The sequence below is a fragment of the Taurulus bubalis genome, assembly GCF_910589615.1.
Source record: "Taurulus bubalis genome assembly, chromosome: 5".
Classification (NCBI taxonomy): Eukaryota; Metazoa; Chordata; class Actinopteri; order Perciformes; family Cottidae; genus Taurulus; species Taurulus bubalis.
This window is the reverse complement of record NC_136593.1, coordinates 5,556,652-5,569,769: the sequence shown is the minus strand read 5'-3', so window position 1 is coordinate 5,569,769 and position 13,118 is coordinate 5,556,652. Positions and strand designations below refer to the sequence as shown.

The window sequence follows — 13,118 nt, the reverse complement described above, 5'->3', positions numbered from 1 at the left end:
ACAGTCTTTGTGTCTTCTGAGGTAAACAGGACTGGTGCCTTTGAAATGCGTTCAGAGCGCCAGACATTAAGCTGAAGCCACAGCTGCCTGCTGCAGCTAATGAACCAGCAAATCTGTCTTCTTGTCATGTTTTCATATTCCTACACTTTCCAAGAAAAATATCATACTTAATATAGGAATCAAGACTGTAAAAGCTATATTTATTTCACACTTTAGACTCTCTCTTCCATGACGTAATGAATCATTTATCATATGATGTCAGACCCTTCTGAGTTGCCGTACTATCGTAATCCTGGTGCAAAAATGCTTTTAAATATACATTTATCGCAGAAACAAAAGCTGCGGCCTTTCTGCAGGTCTCTGATAATCAACATGGTGGACACCGTGGGGTATTTTATAGTGAGGAGGTTCTCGTTGGCACAGTTAGTGTGGAACGATGTCTTTAAAGAGACAGGCCGGGTTAGTGTGTCTGAACGGAGTTCAGGTATAATTACACGAGATGTGTCAGCGAATGACGGGCCTCCTATGATCTACAGTGATGCTCAAAGTGAGGATCGGGGACTCCCAGGGGTCCTTGAGGAGGTAGTTTCACAATAAGTCGATCCACATTTAACACAATGATGGAAATGATTGAAAATTTGTATAACATGTAAAAACAAAAAGGGACAAAATCTTCAAATTGGAGTCAGTGGTCTAATTTGAAAGTTTGGGATTTAAAGGACTGGAGATCCCCCTTTGCAACAGCCGGGATCATTTCACTCACTATAACGTGACCAACAGAGTTTCCACATGTCCGCTCTGTCATGATTTCGAAACAGGAAGTTAAAACTTACAAAAGAGAACTGACTGACAACAACTAATCCAAATGATGCAGTGAAGTCGACCCTGCTGCCACTCTAACCGCTGCAATGAATGACATACAAAATATTGAATGTGATGGATTTCGAGGTTTGTGTTAAAACCCTTCATTAAACATTTGTGATGTGACAGAACTGTCTCAGTACACAACAGATCAACAGCTCTCAGAGGCTGCTCAGTGCGTGGTCTGTCATTTATTTATTGAGTGTTTGTGCCTCGAGGCCCTTCACGGAGATGACAAACCTAAAAAAGTGAGACATTTAAAATGGTTCGAAATGAGAAACATTTGTTTTTTTTAAATGCACAGTTGATAAAAACATATTTATTCATTCTTTTCCTCAAAACTCGATGTTTTAATGTGATTTTCATAGTAAATACGACTTTGCATAGGTCAACATCAATGGTTTTGAGGTCTTGCTCCGTCATGAGAAGAAAGACATCGAACTTTAATTTGGTCCTTCACCTCAAACATCACAGCTCTTATGAGTAGAAGAAGTACAAAAGGCACACGGAAGCTTCTGAAGGCACGACACTGAACCTTCCCTTCGGTTCTCCTGTGTTAAAAACAGTCATGTGCTTTAATTAAGCATTTGTTGTTCCATAAAGCAAAGAGTAATAGAACAATTATAATTACATGTACTGCCGATCACAAAGAGAAACAGACAAGAAGTCTGTAAGTGCCACATTTGTAAAAAAAAAAAAGAAAGAAAGAAAAAGACTCACTCGGGGGGGAAAGTAAACTGACACAACTGCTCCATTTAACACCTCCCTACTAAAAATAGGCGGTAACAACAGCAGGGGGGAGGAGGTAGAGCAGTGTTGCCTCTGTATTTATTCAGCAGTGATGTGCCAGATCAGCAGAAAAGCACTACAACCTTTGAAGAAGAAAAAAAAATGTATATGGATTTAAATTACACCACATTCAATTCTCAAACCCAAACGGAGCTAATGATTTAGCATAACATAAAGTATTCATTTTGCCGTCAGTGCAATCTGCAGCAGACCGACTCTGTATAGGAAACACAGGGACGGATCGACTGGAGGAACTGCCCGCTGAGCACGGTGCTGCTGCATAAAGAAAAGCCAAACACTGCATTGTTCACCGCCTGGTTCTCTCAGTATGAGCGGACGGCGGCTGGCTTGCTGTCCTGGGCCTGGTTGAAGGGATTGGCCGGCGGCGCGGTAGACTCTTCCTGTTGGTCGATGGACTGGTAGGCCTCTCTGTTTCGTGACACGGAGGGGAAACCTGTGGAGACGAGCCACAAGTCTTCAACACGCACACAACAACCCTCGTCACGCACACTGTTATTTGTGATCATATCTGCGTAGAATCTCTGTTGATGTTGCAGTATGCACATTTGAACCGTCTGCACGAGACGGGAATCTCAAACACAACTTCCTCGTTCTCTTCACACACAGATTCGTGACACGGTTCGGCCGGTTTCGTTATCTCGACTGCATCTGGCCCCTTCTGGTTGAATACAGATTACACTGGTGGAAACTGCCTTTGCCGACAGACAGTGAAGCACACGCTGATGGACGACGGGTTGAGAAATTAGCAAATTACATTCAAGGAAACCTCTTTAAGTGGCTCTGAAATTCCTCCCCTTCTATCACTCTCTTTTTACTCCCACTACCATCTGATTAGCTGCTCGCTCTGCAGCTAATTGAAATGGACAACGGGAACGCAAGGAGTCCGAAAAAAATCGTATGTGAGCAGAATCTTCTCATCCTGGCTGCCTTGTACTTTGTGTACACATGCTTCATAATTCATTCTAGGAGGGCAGTACACTAATCCATCTGAAAAGTCTTAAAAGACTCACTGTGATGCTCTAAAACAAACTCGGACACGGCCGGAATACCAACCACGTCTTTTTGGAAGTTCAAAGACCTGCGCACTCTTACGTCTGCATGGCCCACAGTCCTAGAGCTGTGACAAACATGCACATATTAAAGCTAATCAAACAGGCACTGCCATTGCAGAGGGTTTGGGTAGTTTGCAAAAGTATATTATTTGACTAAGAAAGCACAACTGATGTTTATTATTTTATTTTAAAGCATAAAAAATACATGTATTATTCTTTTTTTAAAGTGTCTCGCTGCTAAACAAGCCTCCAATAACTTAAGTCTTACCCTGAGTGTGCTTTTCAAACAGGTCACATTCATTGTTTATTATAAGTCATCATTACTTTAATTAGGCTGATTTGAGAATGTGCCCCATCATGCAGCTCTGCTTTAAATATATGCAGACAGACTACCCGAACTCAAATGAGGTGTCTGGAGAGTAAAAAATATGAATAATACATAGATGCAAACTTTCACAAACATATAAGCTCACATAATACTAAATAAATATAAACATACTGTACTGACAAACACAGATAGGAATGGGAGGGCAATGAAGACTGATGGAGGTGGGAATTGACAGATTTAATTAATATAAATCACTAAAAAGAGAAAGATGGACCACATAACATTAACAACAGAATAATTGGGAAATAAATAAATAAAAAGTCAGTTTCTTTTTTCTTTTTTTTGCTGCCTGATGTGTGATCTTACTTCCTGTGTGGGAGAGGATGGAAGAGGATGATTGGAGAGGAGAAAATGGTAAAAAAGGAAGAAGTCGGGAATCAATAGCGGCGGCAAATAAAGGCACTGTCAGCACTATCCGTAGTACATCGACTGTCCACAGAGGTCTCTAAGTCTGAGAGGTCAAAGGTCAGCAGAGAGGAGAAAAGACACAAAACAAATAGTCAAATCATAACAGGAAACACATGACACATGACACATGACAGACTGTGAGGTTGAAAATGACGACATGCAAGAGAAGAACAGGGAGATGTACGTTTCGACAAATTATGGCACATTAATGGACGGCGTCACCACAAGCCTGCCGAACATTAAGGCCGTAAACAGTCTGCTAAACCTCCTCTAGTTACTGATGCCATGTCTGTCAAGCTTTACGTTCTAGATCAGTTCGTATAACAGTGATGGATGTGGTACCACTCAAAGTTAGAAGGGATTTGTGGGTCCATGATTTTTGAACAGATGCAAACAAAAGACATGGGCCTTGGTATTGCAGTGCGGAAGCCCAAAATGGACTCAAACATTCTTTTTAATATTGCCATCCCCGAGATCATGAGTTAATTATGTCGTTATCTAAAGGAACACGCTTTGTTTTCTCGAGATAAATAATTAGTTTCCACGAGAACAAAGGTTGTTTCCTCTCATCACTTGCGATGCGGATGTGCTCGTCCCGTACAGAATAATGACGCTAGCTAACTAGCTTACTAGTCTTGAAGCTAACTAGCTTACTAGTCTTGAAGCTATCTAGCTTACTAGTCTTGAAGCTAACTAGCTTACTAGTCTTGAAGCTAACTAGCTTACTAGTCTTGAAGCTAACTATCTCATATACCGACTATTGCTCTTCATGCACACAGCTGCAGCTGTGCTTAATGATAGCAACACTTAAGCAATGTTCAGGGGACGCGTCACAGCCGCTATTGTATTTAGAGACATATAAATAAAAACACAGAACGCGAGGGATTTAAACCGGCATTAGAGCGCCGCCAATCAAATGAATCAACCAGGCTTCTCACCCACATGCACCTGATTGCCGGGTTCCCACAGTGCTCGTTGCAGCGGGGAGCCGCGCTAATGCCGGCTACGCAATCAGACGGCAATTAAAACACACATTGTCGGAAACAAACATTAGCTGCACTCATCAGTCACCGCGCAGCCAATCATAGCCTAATGGATGTACCTGCTGCGGGTCTCTGGCGTTAAGAGTAAAACCACAGATTAATCAATATTCAATTATCCTTCAAACAAGGCTGGATGCAACACAGGAAGGAATTTCATTACTTTCCCCCAGATGGTATCGTGTAATAAATTCCTATTTTAGCCGGTGATATGACAGTTCATGATAAATCTAGTTTATTTTTGTCACTTTTGTTGTTCTTGTTTTTTTCTTCTTAATGAAGGCAAGAAAAGTTTGCTATACTCAGAACTATTATCAAATTAGTTTCACTCCTCTGCCATCAAATCCTGAACTACAAATGATGAACACAAACATGTTTGGTTCATACATATAGATGAAGCCCTGAGTGAGGATTTTCAAGGATTTTCAAAAGGACTTCACAGCTCAGTGGGATTCCTGATGGGGAAAGCTCTCGGCAGAGAGAGTCCAAGTCCCCAAAAATCAATGGCCACACTCGGCCAATCAAAGAGCTCCTCTTGAGCGTCCCATGACCAGTCAATGGAAGAAGTGCACTTAACTCAACGGTCAAGAACGTCACAAAATCTCTATTTCTGTGCACACACACATCCAGGCCTCCATCTCAGTTTATCAATCGACTGCTATGTTTCCATCATGGCAGATCAATTATTGAAAGTTAATTTTCATCCTGCGGGGGTTTTGATACGTCTGGTGGTCAGGATGACACGCAAACGCGATAAACAACTCGTGGCGAAGTGATTTCCTTGCCCGGGCCGAGCTGCGGCTCAGATGTTTCGTTGCATTTAAAGTCTTGTGACTGGAACTAATTTGTTTGACTGTGGAATCAACCACCGGTGGTAAAGCACAGAGCCCTCTCAGTGCGCGCTGCACTTGGCAGGCCTTTCATGGCAAACAGCATAAAACAACACAAGGAGGACCACACCACACCTCCTTTGGTCACAATCAGGGTGTGGGGGTTCTTTTTTATAATGATCTGATTTCTGAAATGATGCATGTACCCGCGAGATAAAACCTTAATTTCTTATGTAATGAGTTATTTTCTGTGTCATCTGCTCCTCAAAAGGGGAATTAGATCACACTTGCATGATTACATAGAAAGAATATTCCAGTATGCTGGATGATAGACTCTGTTTCCACTTTAAGAATCGTATTTTGGGAAGCGTTTAAATTCCCGTTGACGTCTTTATCAGAGCCGATCGGTTTCTTCCCCATAACCAGCCTTATAGTGGCAAATAATCCCTTCCTCAAAAGTCTCCAAGCTCCTTGTGTTGCTGTACTTGACCCAGTTTGCAGCACTTACCAAAGTTAACGTTGTAATCCCCTCCGCGCTCGCGGTACATCTGGTAGACGAAGAAGCAGGACACGGGTTTGAGCAGCAGGTTGAAGATGGCCATTCCTGCGCTGAAGCGGAACTTGCTTTCTAAGCCGAAGTTATTCACCGGGTAAAAGATCCCAAAATGGACGATGTCGGTCAATATCGTCAGGACCATCCCCAACAGAAACTACAGTGAGGGGACACAAAGAGACACACGTCTTTATGGACACAGGAAGAGATGCATGCAGCAAACGGTGTGTGGGAAACAAAGTCAATCCTGTCATTTAAAAAGAAAAGAGAGACATTTCTGAGAGTGGTGAAGGAAGTCAGAATAAAAAATACAAAAAAAACAAAAAAATAAGAAAGAAAACCCTGATGTTTAATATGCGTCCATTACCTTTTTATTATCTGGAACAATCAAAATAATATTACGGGATGAGCGATAATACTCCAATAAACTGACTTGTAATTTGTAATAAACTTTGCATTTTTCTGTGTATTTATTGTATTGTTTATTTTTTGTTTCATCTATTGAACTGTATTGTTTTATGAGTGTTACAAGTTGCATTATTATTATTATCTTAGACACTTGAGAAAGTGAAGCCTGGTGTTAATAACAAAATAAACGTGCAGTCAGCTGCAGAGCGCTTGAGAAAGCGTCTCCTGGTTGATGTAACTTTGAAGCTGCATCCTGATCTAGAAAAGAATCCAGAGACTTTGTTAGTTCTTACTGATTTACTTTGGCCAGCTCAGCCCACAACGATGTCTCCTGAAGGACCCCCGGACTGTAAAGAACACAAGGTGGTCTCTTCCCATCGGCAACGACAGTCAGAATACATTAATGTCAAATGTGTCCGTGAAGGAAACACTGGACCGACATGTTCTTTCTCTTTGTCCCTCCAGCTGTGGAGCGTTTGCTTGGCAGTAACAAACCTTCACAGCCAGCGAGGCGGTTCAGGGCTGCTGAGCTTCAAGTCATCGCCAGACTTCAGATAGATTTTAAATTATAGTTCTTCAATATCTACGAACAAACTGGCCATGAGTTCTGGGTAAATTAAGACTTTTAAGTAAAAGAACGTGGCTGACTGAGCCAATGATATACTTCTTTGTCCTCCTTTAGGTAATGCGTATTTAACTTGTTTTTTGTACTCACATTGTTTATGTGTACTTATATTGTTTATGAGATTTTGAATATGTTTAATGTTCATATAACATTTTTTTCCTTCTTTTTTATTAATATTTTACATTAATAAGCGTTGCTGTACAAAGTAACACATTTGTAATTTGTAATTTTGGGCTAAGCAAAATAAACTGAATTGAATAACGTTATTGAATATCGCCATAAATAAACCCATATTAAAGTGTACTCAGTTCTGCCTTTCTGGCTGCTTTCACTACTACTGTTAACACAAATGGCACTAATTAAAACAAAATGATGATTTTTAAGGACAATTTCTACTGATAATATCATCTTTCTCAGAAGTTGACATTGCATACTAAATGCATGAAAGCCAACACTGCTGTATATTTCCAACAGGTTCGCTCTCTAGAAGCTCTTTTCCTTTTCTTTACTCGCTATACAACATTGTTAGCCAACCATTATGAGCCGTGTTATGTTTATTTTGTCAATAGCTGACACTCGTCAGCAGGTGTCAAACATGTTTGGGTCATGTGGCTGGTAGAGTAACCGTCTTTATATTTGCATTACGCTGATTTATAATCCACATTAAGACCGGCCTTCACCGCCACAGACTAAAACATCTGCGTGAAACTTGTCCCCTGCTGCTGTAAACTGCTGCACCAGGACAGCCACGCTTTAAGGGACGGCTCTCTCTCAATGGGATGCTCACAGGTCGTCCTAGATTCCACGGGCAAATAAGTTAGCACGGATACGCATTGCTGTGCTTATAGTTAGACTCCTGTCCCGGTCACATGATGTGAAGACTGCAGCCAGCGTGAAGGAAGCGGGAGGCGACGACTCACCATGAGCACGGCGTCGATGGAGTCCCTCTGTGCGATGGCCCAGACGCCCACGGCCAAAACACTGAAGTTCCCGCAAGGATAGGAGACGGGGAGCCACGACATGCAGCCCCTGCAGCGAAACACACACACACACACACACACACACACACACACAGTCATACCACGTATCAAGAGTGCACACGTATGGGACGTGGAGGGGAAAGAGCAGGCATGAATCATGGTGGTGAATCAGTCTGTGTGTGTGTGTGTGTGTGTGTGTGTGTGTGTGTGTGTGTGTGTGTGTGTGTGTGTGTGTGTGTTAGAAGAGGAGAGAAATTCCGCAGGTTTGTGGAAAAAAAAACGGTGCTTCCACTCACCATACTGTCAGCAGCCAGTGCACCAGGACTATGGCCTACGACAGAGGACAGAAGACAAGTGTTTGAGGCAGAGAATACATATTTAATACTTTACTGTGGTCAAGGACACTTTAGTGTTCAATTCTAATTCTATCAACTAAAAACTCCAAACATTCTCCACAATGAGAATGTATTGTTTTTCTCAGTTTTATGTCTTTTAAACTGAATCTTTTGTTGTGTTTTGGAAAGATAGTTGGCCAAAAAAGGACATTTTAAAAAAGTGTCTCTTTGGACTTTTCTTAACTTTTTAATAGAAAGAAAATAAAGAATAGCTTGAAGTAACCATTGGATGAAGCCTGAGTTCAGTCGGTCAACTCACACACATCAGAGCAGGAAACTGCAGAACTAGAAACATGTGATCAGTTTGCAGATTGATTTCATGGCTCCACAAATTGCCAGTTTGCATACATTTTATTAAATTATGAAATCAGACAAATTCACAATTTTTCCCTCCAGAAATATCTGAGTGACGGCTCCTTTCGCTGCATTTACACGTCGTCCTTTTCTGGCTTTTCACGTCACATGTTTGAGTTTCTGGGCTTTAATTAAGAGTTTTCCAAACTGCATGATTCTATTTAATTCCTTTTATAACGACACATCTTTGCCTCTAACTCATGACTTTAGGATTACTTTTACACGTAGCAAGTGAAATCAGAAATGACTGACCAGATATTGTTATGTGGTTCATGTGATGAATAATTCAAACTATTTTATTTCCCCATCTGTTGGAAACTTCACTGTTTATGAGTTTGATCTTTTGTTTGAACTTAATATCTAATTTAATCATCACTGTGTTTGTGTTTCTAACCTCCAATAGTGTCCATCACAACACAACTATGCAGTCTATGACCTTTAAGGCACTTTAACATAAATAACTACACATATCATTTAACAACAACAACACAAATACATTTCTAGAGAAAGGTAGTTTCCCCACAGAGGAATGCACCAAAGAGAAGTGAGCAACAGAGTTTGACATGCTGGTTAAAACAAGCTGCCAACATTACACTCGTGTAAAAACTCACCTTTAGATTTATGGCAGGGATTTCCATCACAGGCGGTCTGTTAAAAGCAGCTCTTCTTCCTTTATCCGCTTCACTGCTTCAACTTGTTGAGGGGCAGCGTCATGAAAAGCTGCTGCAGATTGTTTCTTCCTGCACAAACTTCTCTCTGAAACTCCTCCTCCCTTCCGATCAGCCTGCAAACACAAACCATGTGACATCAGCATGACTGCCTTCCATGTGACTCGCACCTTCCCTCCTCCCTCCTTCTCTCCTACCCCCTACATCCTCCTCCCTCTACCACTCTAAGAGGCCGCATAAGCATCAACAGCGTGTCCATTATGAATGATCAGGAATGTAGCGTGTAAAAAATATAACATTGTACCAGGAAGAGTTGGTTTATTCAAAGGTATTAGAGAAGTATAATTTGAGTTTAGTTTTAACTTTGTCAATGGAGCAACATAACTCCATAACGCATCACATGTCAGCCGCTTTTGAAACATTTAGGCAGTAATATGTTTAAATGCATATCTTTATAGTGAAGATGAAAATGACCTCTTTAATGCTTCTTGGCCACATCCCCAGTCATGCGATGGACCAATTCAAGAATATATGCCCCAAAAAAAAATACAGTCATCTTTTCTTCCTGTAAAACAAATTATGACGTTATCTTTGAGCTAGTACCAATCAATATATCAATACATCCATCATCTGCATTGTTTAATGTGTGGATCATGGATGGAGGAAGTAGAATTACTCTGAGTATTTGTGCATTTAAAAACTTTTAGGACCTAATTATTTCAATAACACTTATTCGTGTGTTTGCAATGGGGAGTTGATTTACCTAAAAAATAAATAAATAATAAAAAGGATTATCTGCTGAGTTGCACAAAAAGTATTTGTATTGCAAATACATTGTAATTCCACTATATGGCCACTGTGTGCAATGTGCTTCAGAGCCTAAACAAGACAATCTCCTCACTTTAACATTCTGGGCAAAAAACAGCGTTTGTGGAGAAGTTGCCGGTCAATTCTAAGTAACGGTTTGGTAATGTTTGGTAAAAAGAGGGAGATAACACATGCTTATTGATTAATTAAACGTTGATGTTTTCAGACTGATGCCTGTTTACCGTCAGCTTGTTTGTGACATTTGTTCCAGATACTGTGTCTATCTTTACAACTACTGTTCAGTTTACCATGACATGTATGGATTCATGCTCCCCAGAGGATGCATGGCGTCTATTGATTGTTAGTGACCTCCTGCTCTCATTTTCTGTCTTGTCAAGTCAAACAAATGCATTCTTGTTTTTCCTCTTATCAGGATGAATAAAGTGAGATCTTGTCTTTTACTATCCAACTGTAGATAGTAAAAAAAAAAATCTTTACTCATACTAGTAACGATGAAAACTAAGAAAATTTGACCCAAGTTTTATTAATATAACACATATGTGTGGTCCTTTTTTCTGACTCAAATAGATTACGAGGAAACCTTTTCTTCTATATTTTTACATGTAATTTCTAATCATGTTTACACTCTCAGTCCAACAAAACAGAGATGCTAAGTATTTTTTAATCATAAATTGAAGTATTTTCTATTACATAAAAAAATATTGATTGCTCCAGAAACAGTTGTATTTTCCCAACATCTTCCTCTCACCTCTAAATAATATTCTCTCATCTTTTCCCATCATCTCATCTGTCATCATGTCCCTGAAGTTTAGTAACATTATCGCAGCCACTTGTGTAAAAGCTCTGAACAAGCTGGTGCGGTGACCTTGAGTCCTCTGCAAGGTTAAGAATAAAGTTGCACGTTCATACTCCTTGTTCATGCATTCATAAATAACTTACAGATATCTGCTTTTCGCTTTTCGCTCAATGCACAAGATCATGAGGTATTTGTCACTTCTGGGTTCTGCAGAGGACATTTCTCACTGACCTGCTCGCTACTGGTTTCTTTCTGAAGTGACGTCTTTATTACGATTCAAGCACATCTGACCTTGTAACTCACTGTCAGTCTCAGTGGACGAAGGCAGAAGCCTCAACTTTACAATGCAAATGTAAGACGGCCTGCTTGCCTATTTCATGCTTCTTATACCTGAAAGGAGATGATTCATTGTGGAGCAGATGGCTCTCCAGCTCTCCCTGACCTCCTGATGACCTCCAGATGACCTCTGACCCCTCACCGACACTCTGATTGAAGTGTTTATGCTTTCAAATGAGTCCCTATACGCTGTGACGAATGTCTCTGTGTGCCAAAATGATATTGCAGAGCGACAACTGATATTTAGTTTGAGTAATGTCTTTAACCATCAGAGGAAAAAAGCAACTCTTCGGAGCAATTGCACATAAATAATCCCTTTTACATCCTAGCCTGCTGTGACAGACTTGACAAGTGAACGCTTACATGTAACGCTGGAGCACATCATCGTTCTTTCTTTCCTTTCCACACACTTTTATCGGTTTTCAACACCTCTCAATCCAATGATTTATCGTCTTTGAAGCCGTAGAGAGAATTTCCTGCCGCTTTGTTTGCTGTGGTGTAAACCGTTCTCGCCGCTCCTTTCCAGAGTTCCCCGATCTCAAGAAGTTGAGCGAGGATAGAAACTTTGGTAATTAATTACTTCAAGAAATCCTAAAGAAAGGGAGAAGTGCCTTTGTGGAGCCGGGGATGTGCTCCGTGTAATCTATCACCCGGCTGGCTGTTGGCCAGGATTCAGCAGGGCACTCTGTCAGAGGTAACTATTAAAAATACATCACCACTGCTTTTACTCTGTAGCCGTAAATCAGGATGGCACAATCTCGGTCCGACCGAGCTGCTGGGTTGGGAAAAGAAAAACGAGTGTTGCTTTCTCCATCTAATCAAATATTGATAGATTCTCAGAGAGCTTGTGTGTTCGGATCAGAGACGCGCGGAGAGTTATATTGCTTGCACTTGCCCTAATGTGTCGTAAGCTTCGCGTTAAAAGGTTTTGACACAGTTCAGTTTGGAGATAATGAGCTTCAAAGATTGCAGCGTTCATCTCATCACATGGAGATGGATGGCGTTTCAGTACCGACGCCTCGTCTTCAAGAGAAGGTGATGTGTTTGGAATAGGTTTATGGGACTGAATCCGTTTTATTCTTCTGAAGCACCTCAAAAAATAATTTCCCCTTTTCTCAAAAGAAACAAGATATTAAACGTGTTGCCATCATGCTCTGTTAGCCAGAAAGTAACTGAAAATACTTCATATATATATATATATATATATATATATATATATATACTATATTGTGACCCTTTGGAGAAGCCCGACCCCAAAGGTTGAGAACCACTGGACTCTATAAAGTCGTTAAAACTAGTTTCCGCTTGAGCTGCTTGAGCTGTAAAATGCTGCTTTCACATTGGTGAATCAGTAATAACAATCTCATATATTGTGTGTATATATTTGTATATATATATATATATAGTACATACAGCTGATAATGTTGCTCTACTTGCGGTACTGTACTCTTGATGTGTTTGAACATCATCAGGATCGATATACTTCTTCCATCATTGCTGTGGACGTTGTGTACTCATAACAAAAAATTAGACTGCTATTATGATATATGTATTAGAATAGGATAATCTGTCTATAAATGTAACCTTTATGTAATTTAGACGTATTTAAAAATCTATTTTTGAGTATTACGACAAAAACATCTGTGAAAGTTACTGATTCAAAGCCTGAAAATGTTGTTTTTTCAACAAAAAAAACAAAACATTTGTAATAAATACTAATAGCTGATGTAGATGAGAATCAATGTTGTATATATAGACACAAAATGATTATCCTAGTAAGTGTTTA

The 13,118-nt window shown here is 40.3% G+C and overlaps 1 protein-coding gene across 1 annotated transcript; it reads right to left on the bottom strand.

Moving 5' to 3' along the window:
• Positions 1–1,973: 1,973 nt before the first annotated feature.
• Positions 1,974–9,342, bottom strand: agtrap (angiotensin II receptor-associated protein; the record flags this gene model as incomplete). Its single annotated transcript, XM_079217797.1, has 5 exons — positions 1,974–2,104; positions 5,898–6,099; positions 7,896–8,004; positions 8,252–8,286; positions 9,316–9,342. The coding sequence occupies 5 exons, from the start codon at positions 9,340–9,342 to the stop codon at positions 1,974–1,976; spliced, it is 504 nt and encodes a 167-aa protein (XP_079073923.1).
• Between the last annotated feature and the right edge of the window lie 3,776 nt (positions 9,343–13,118).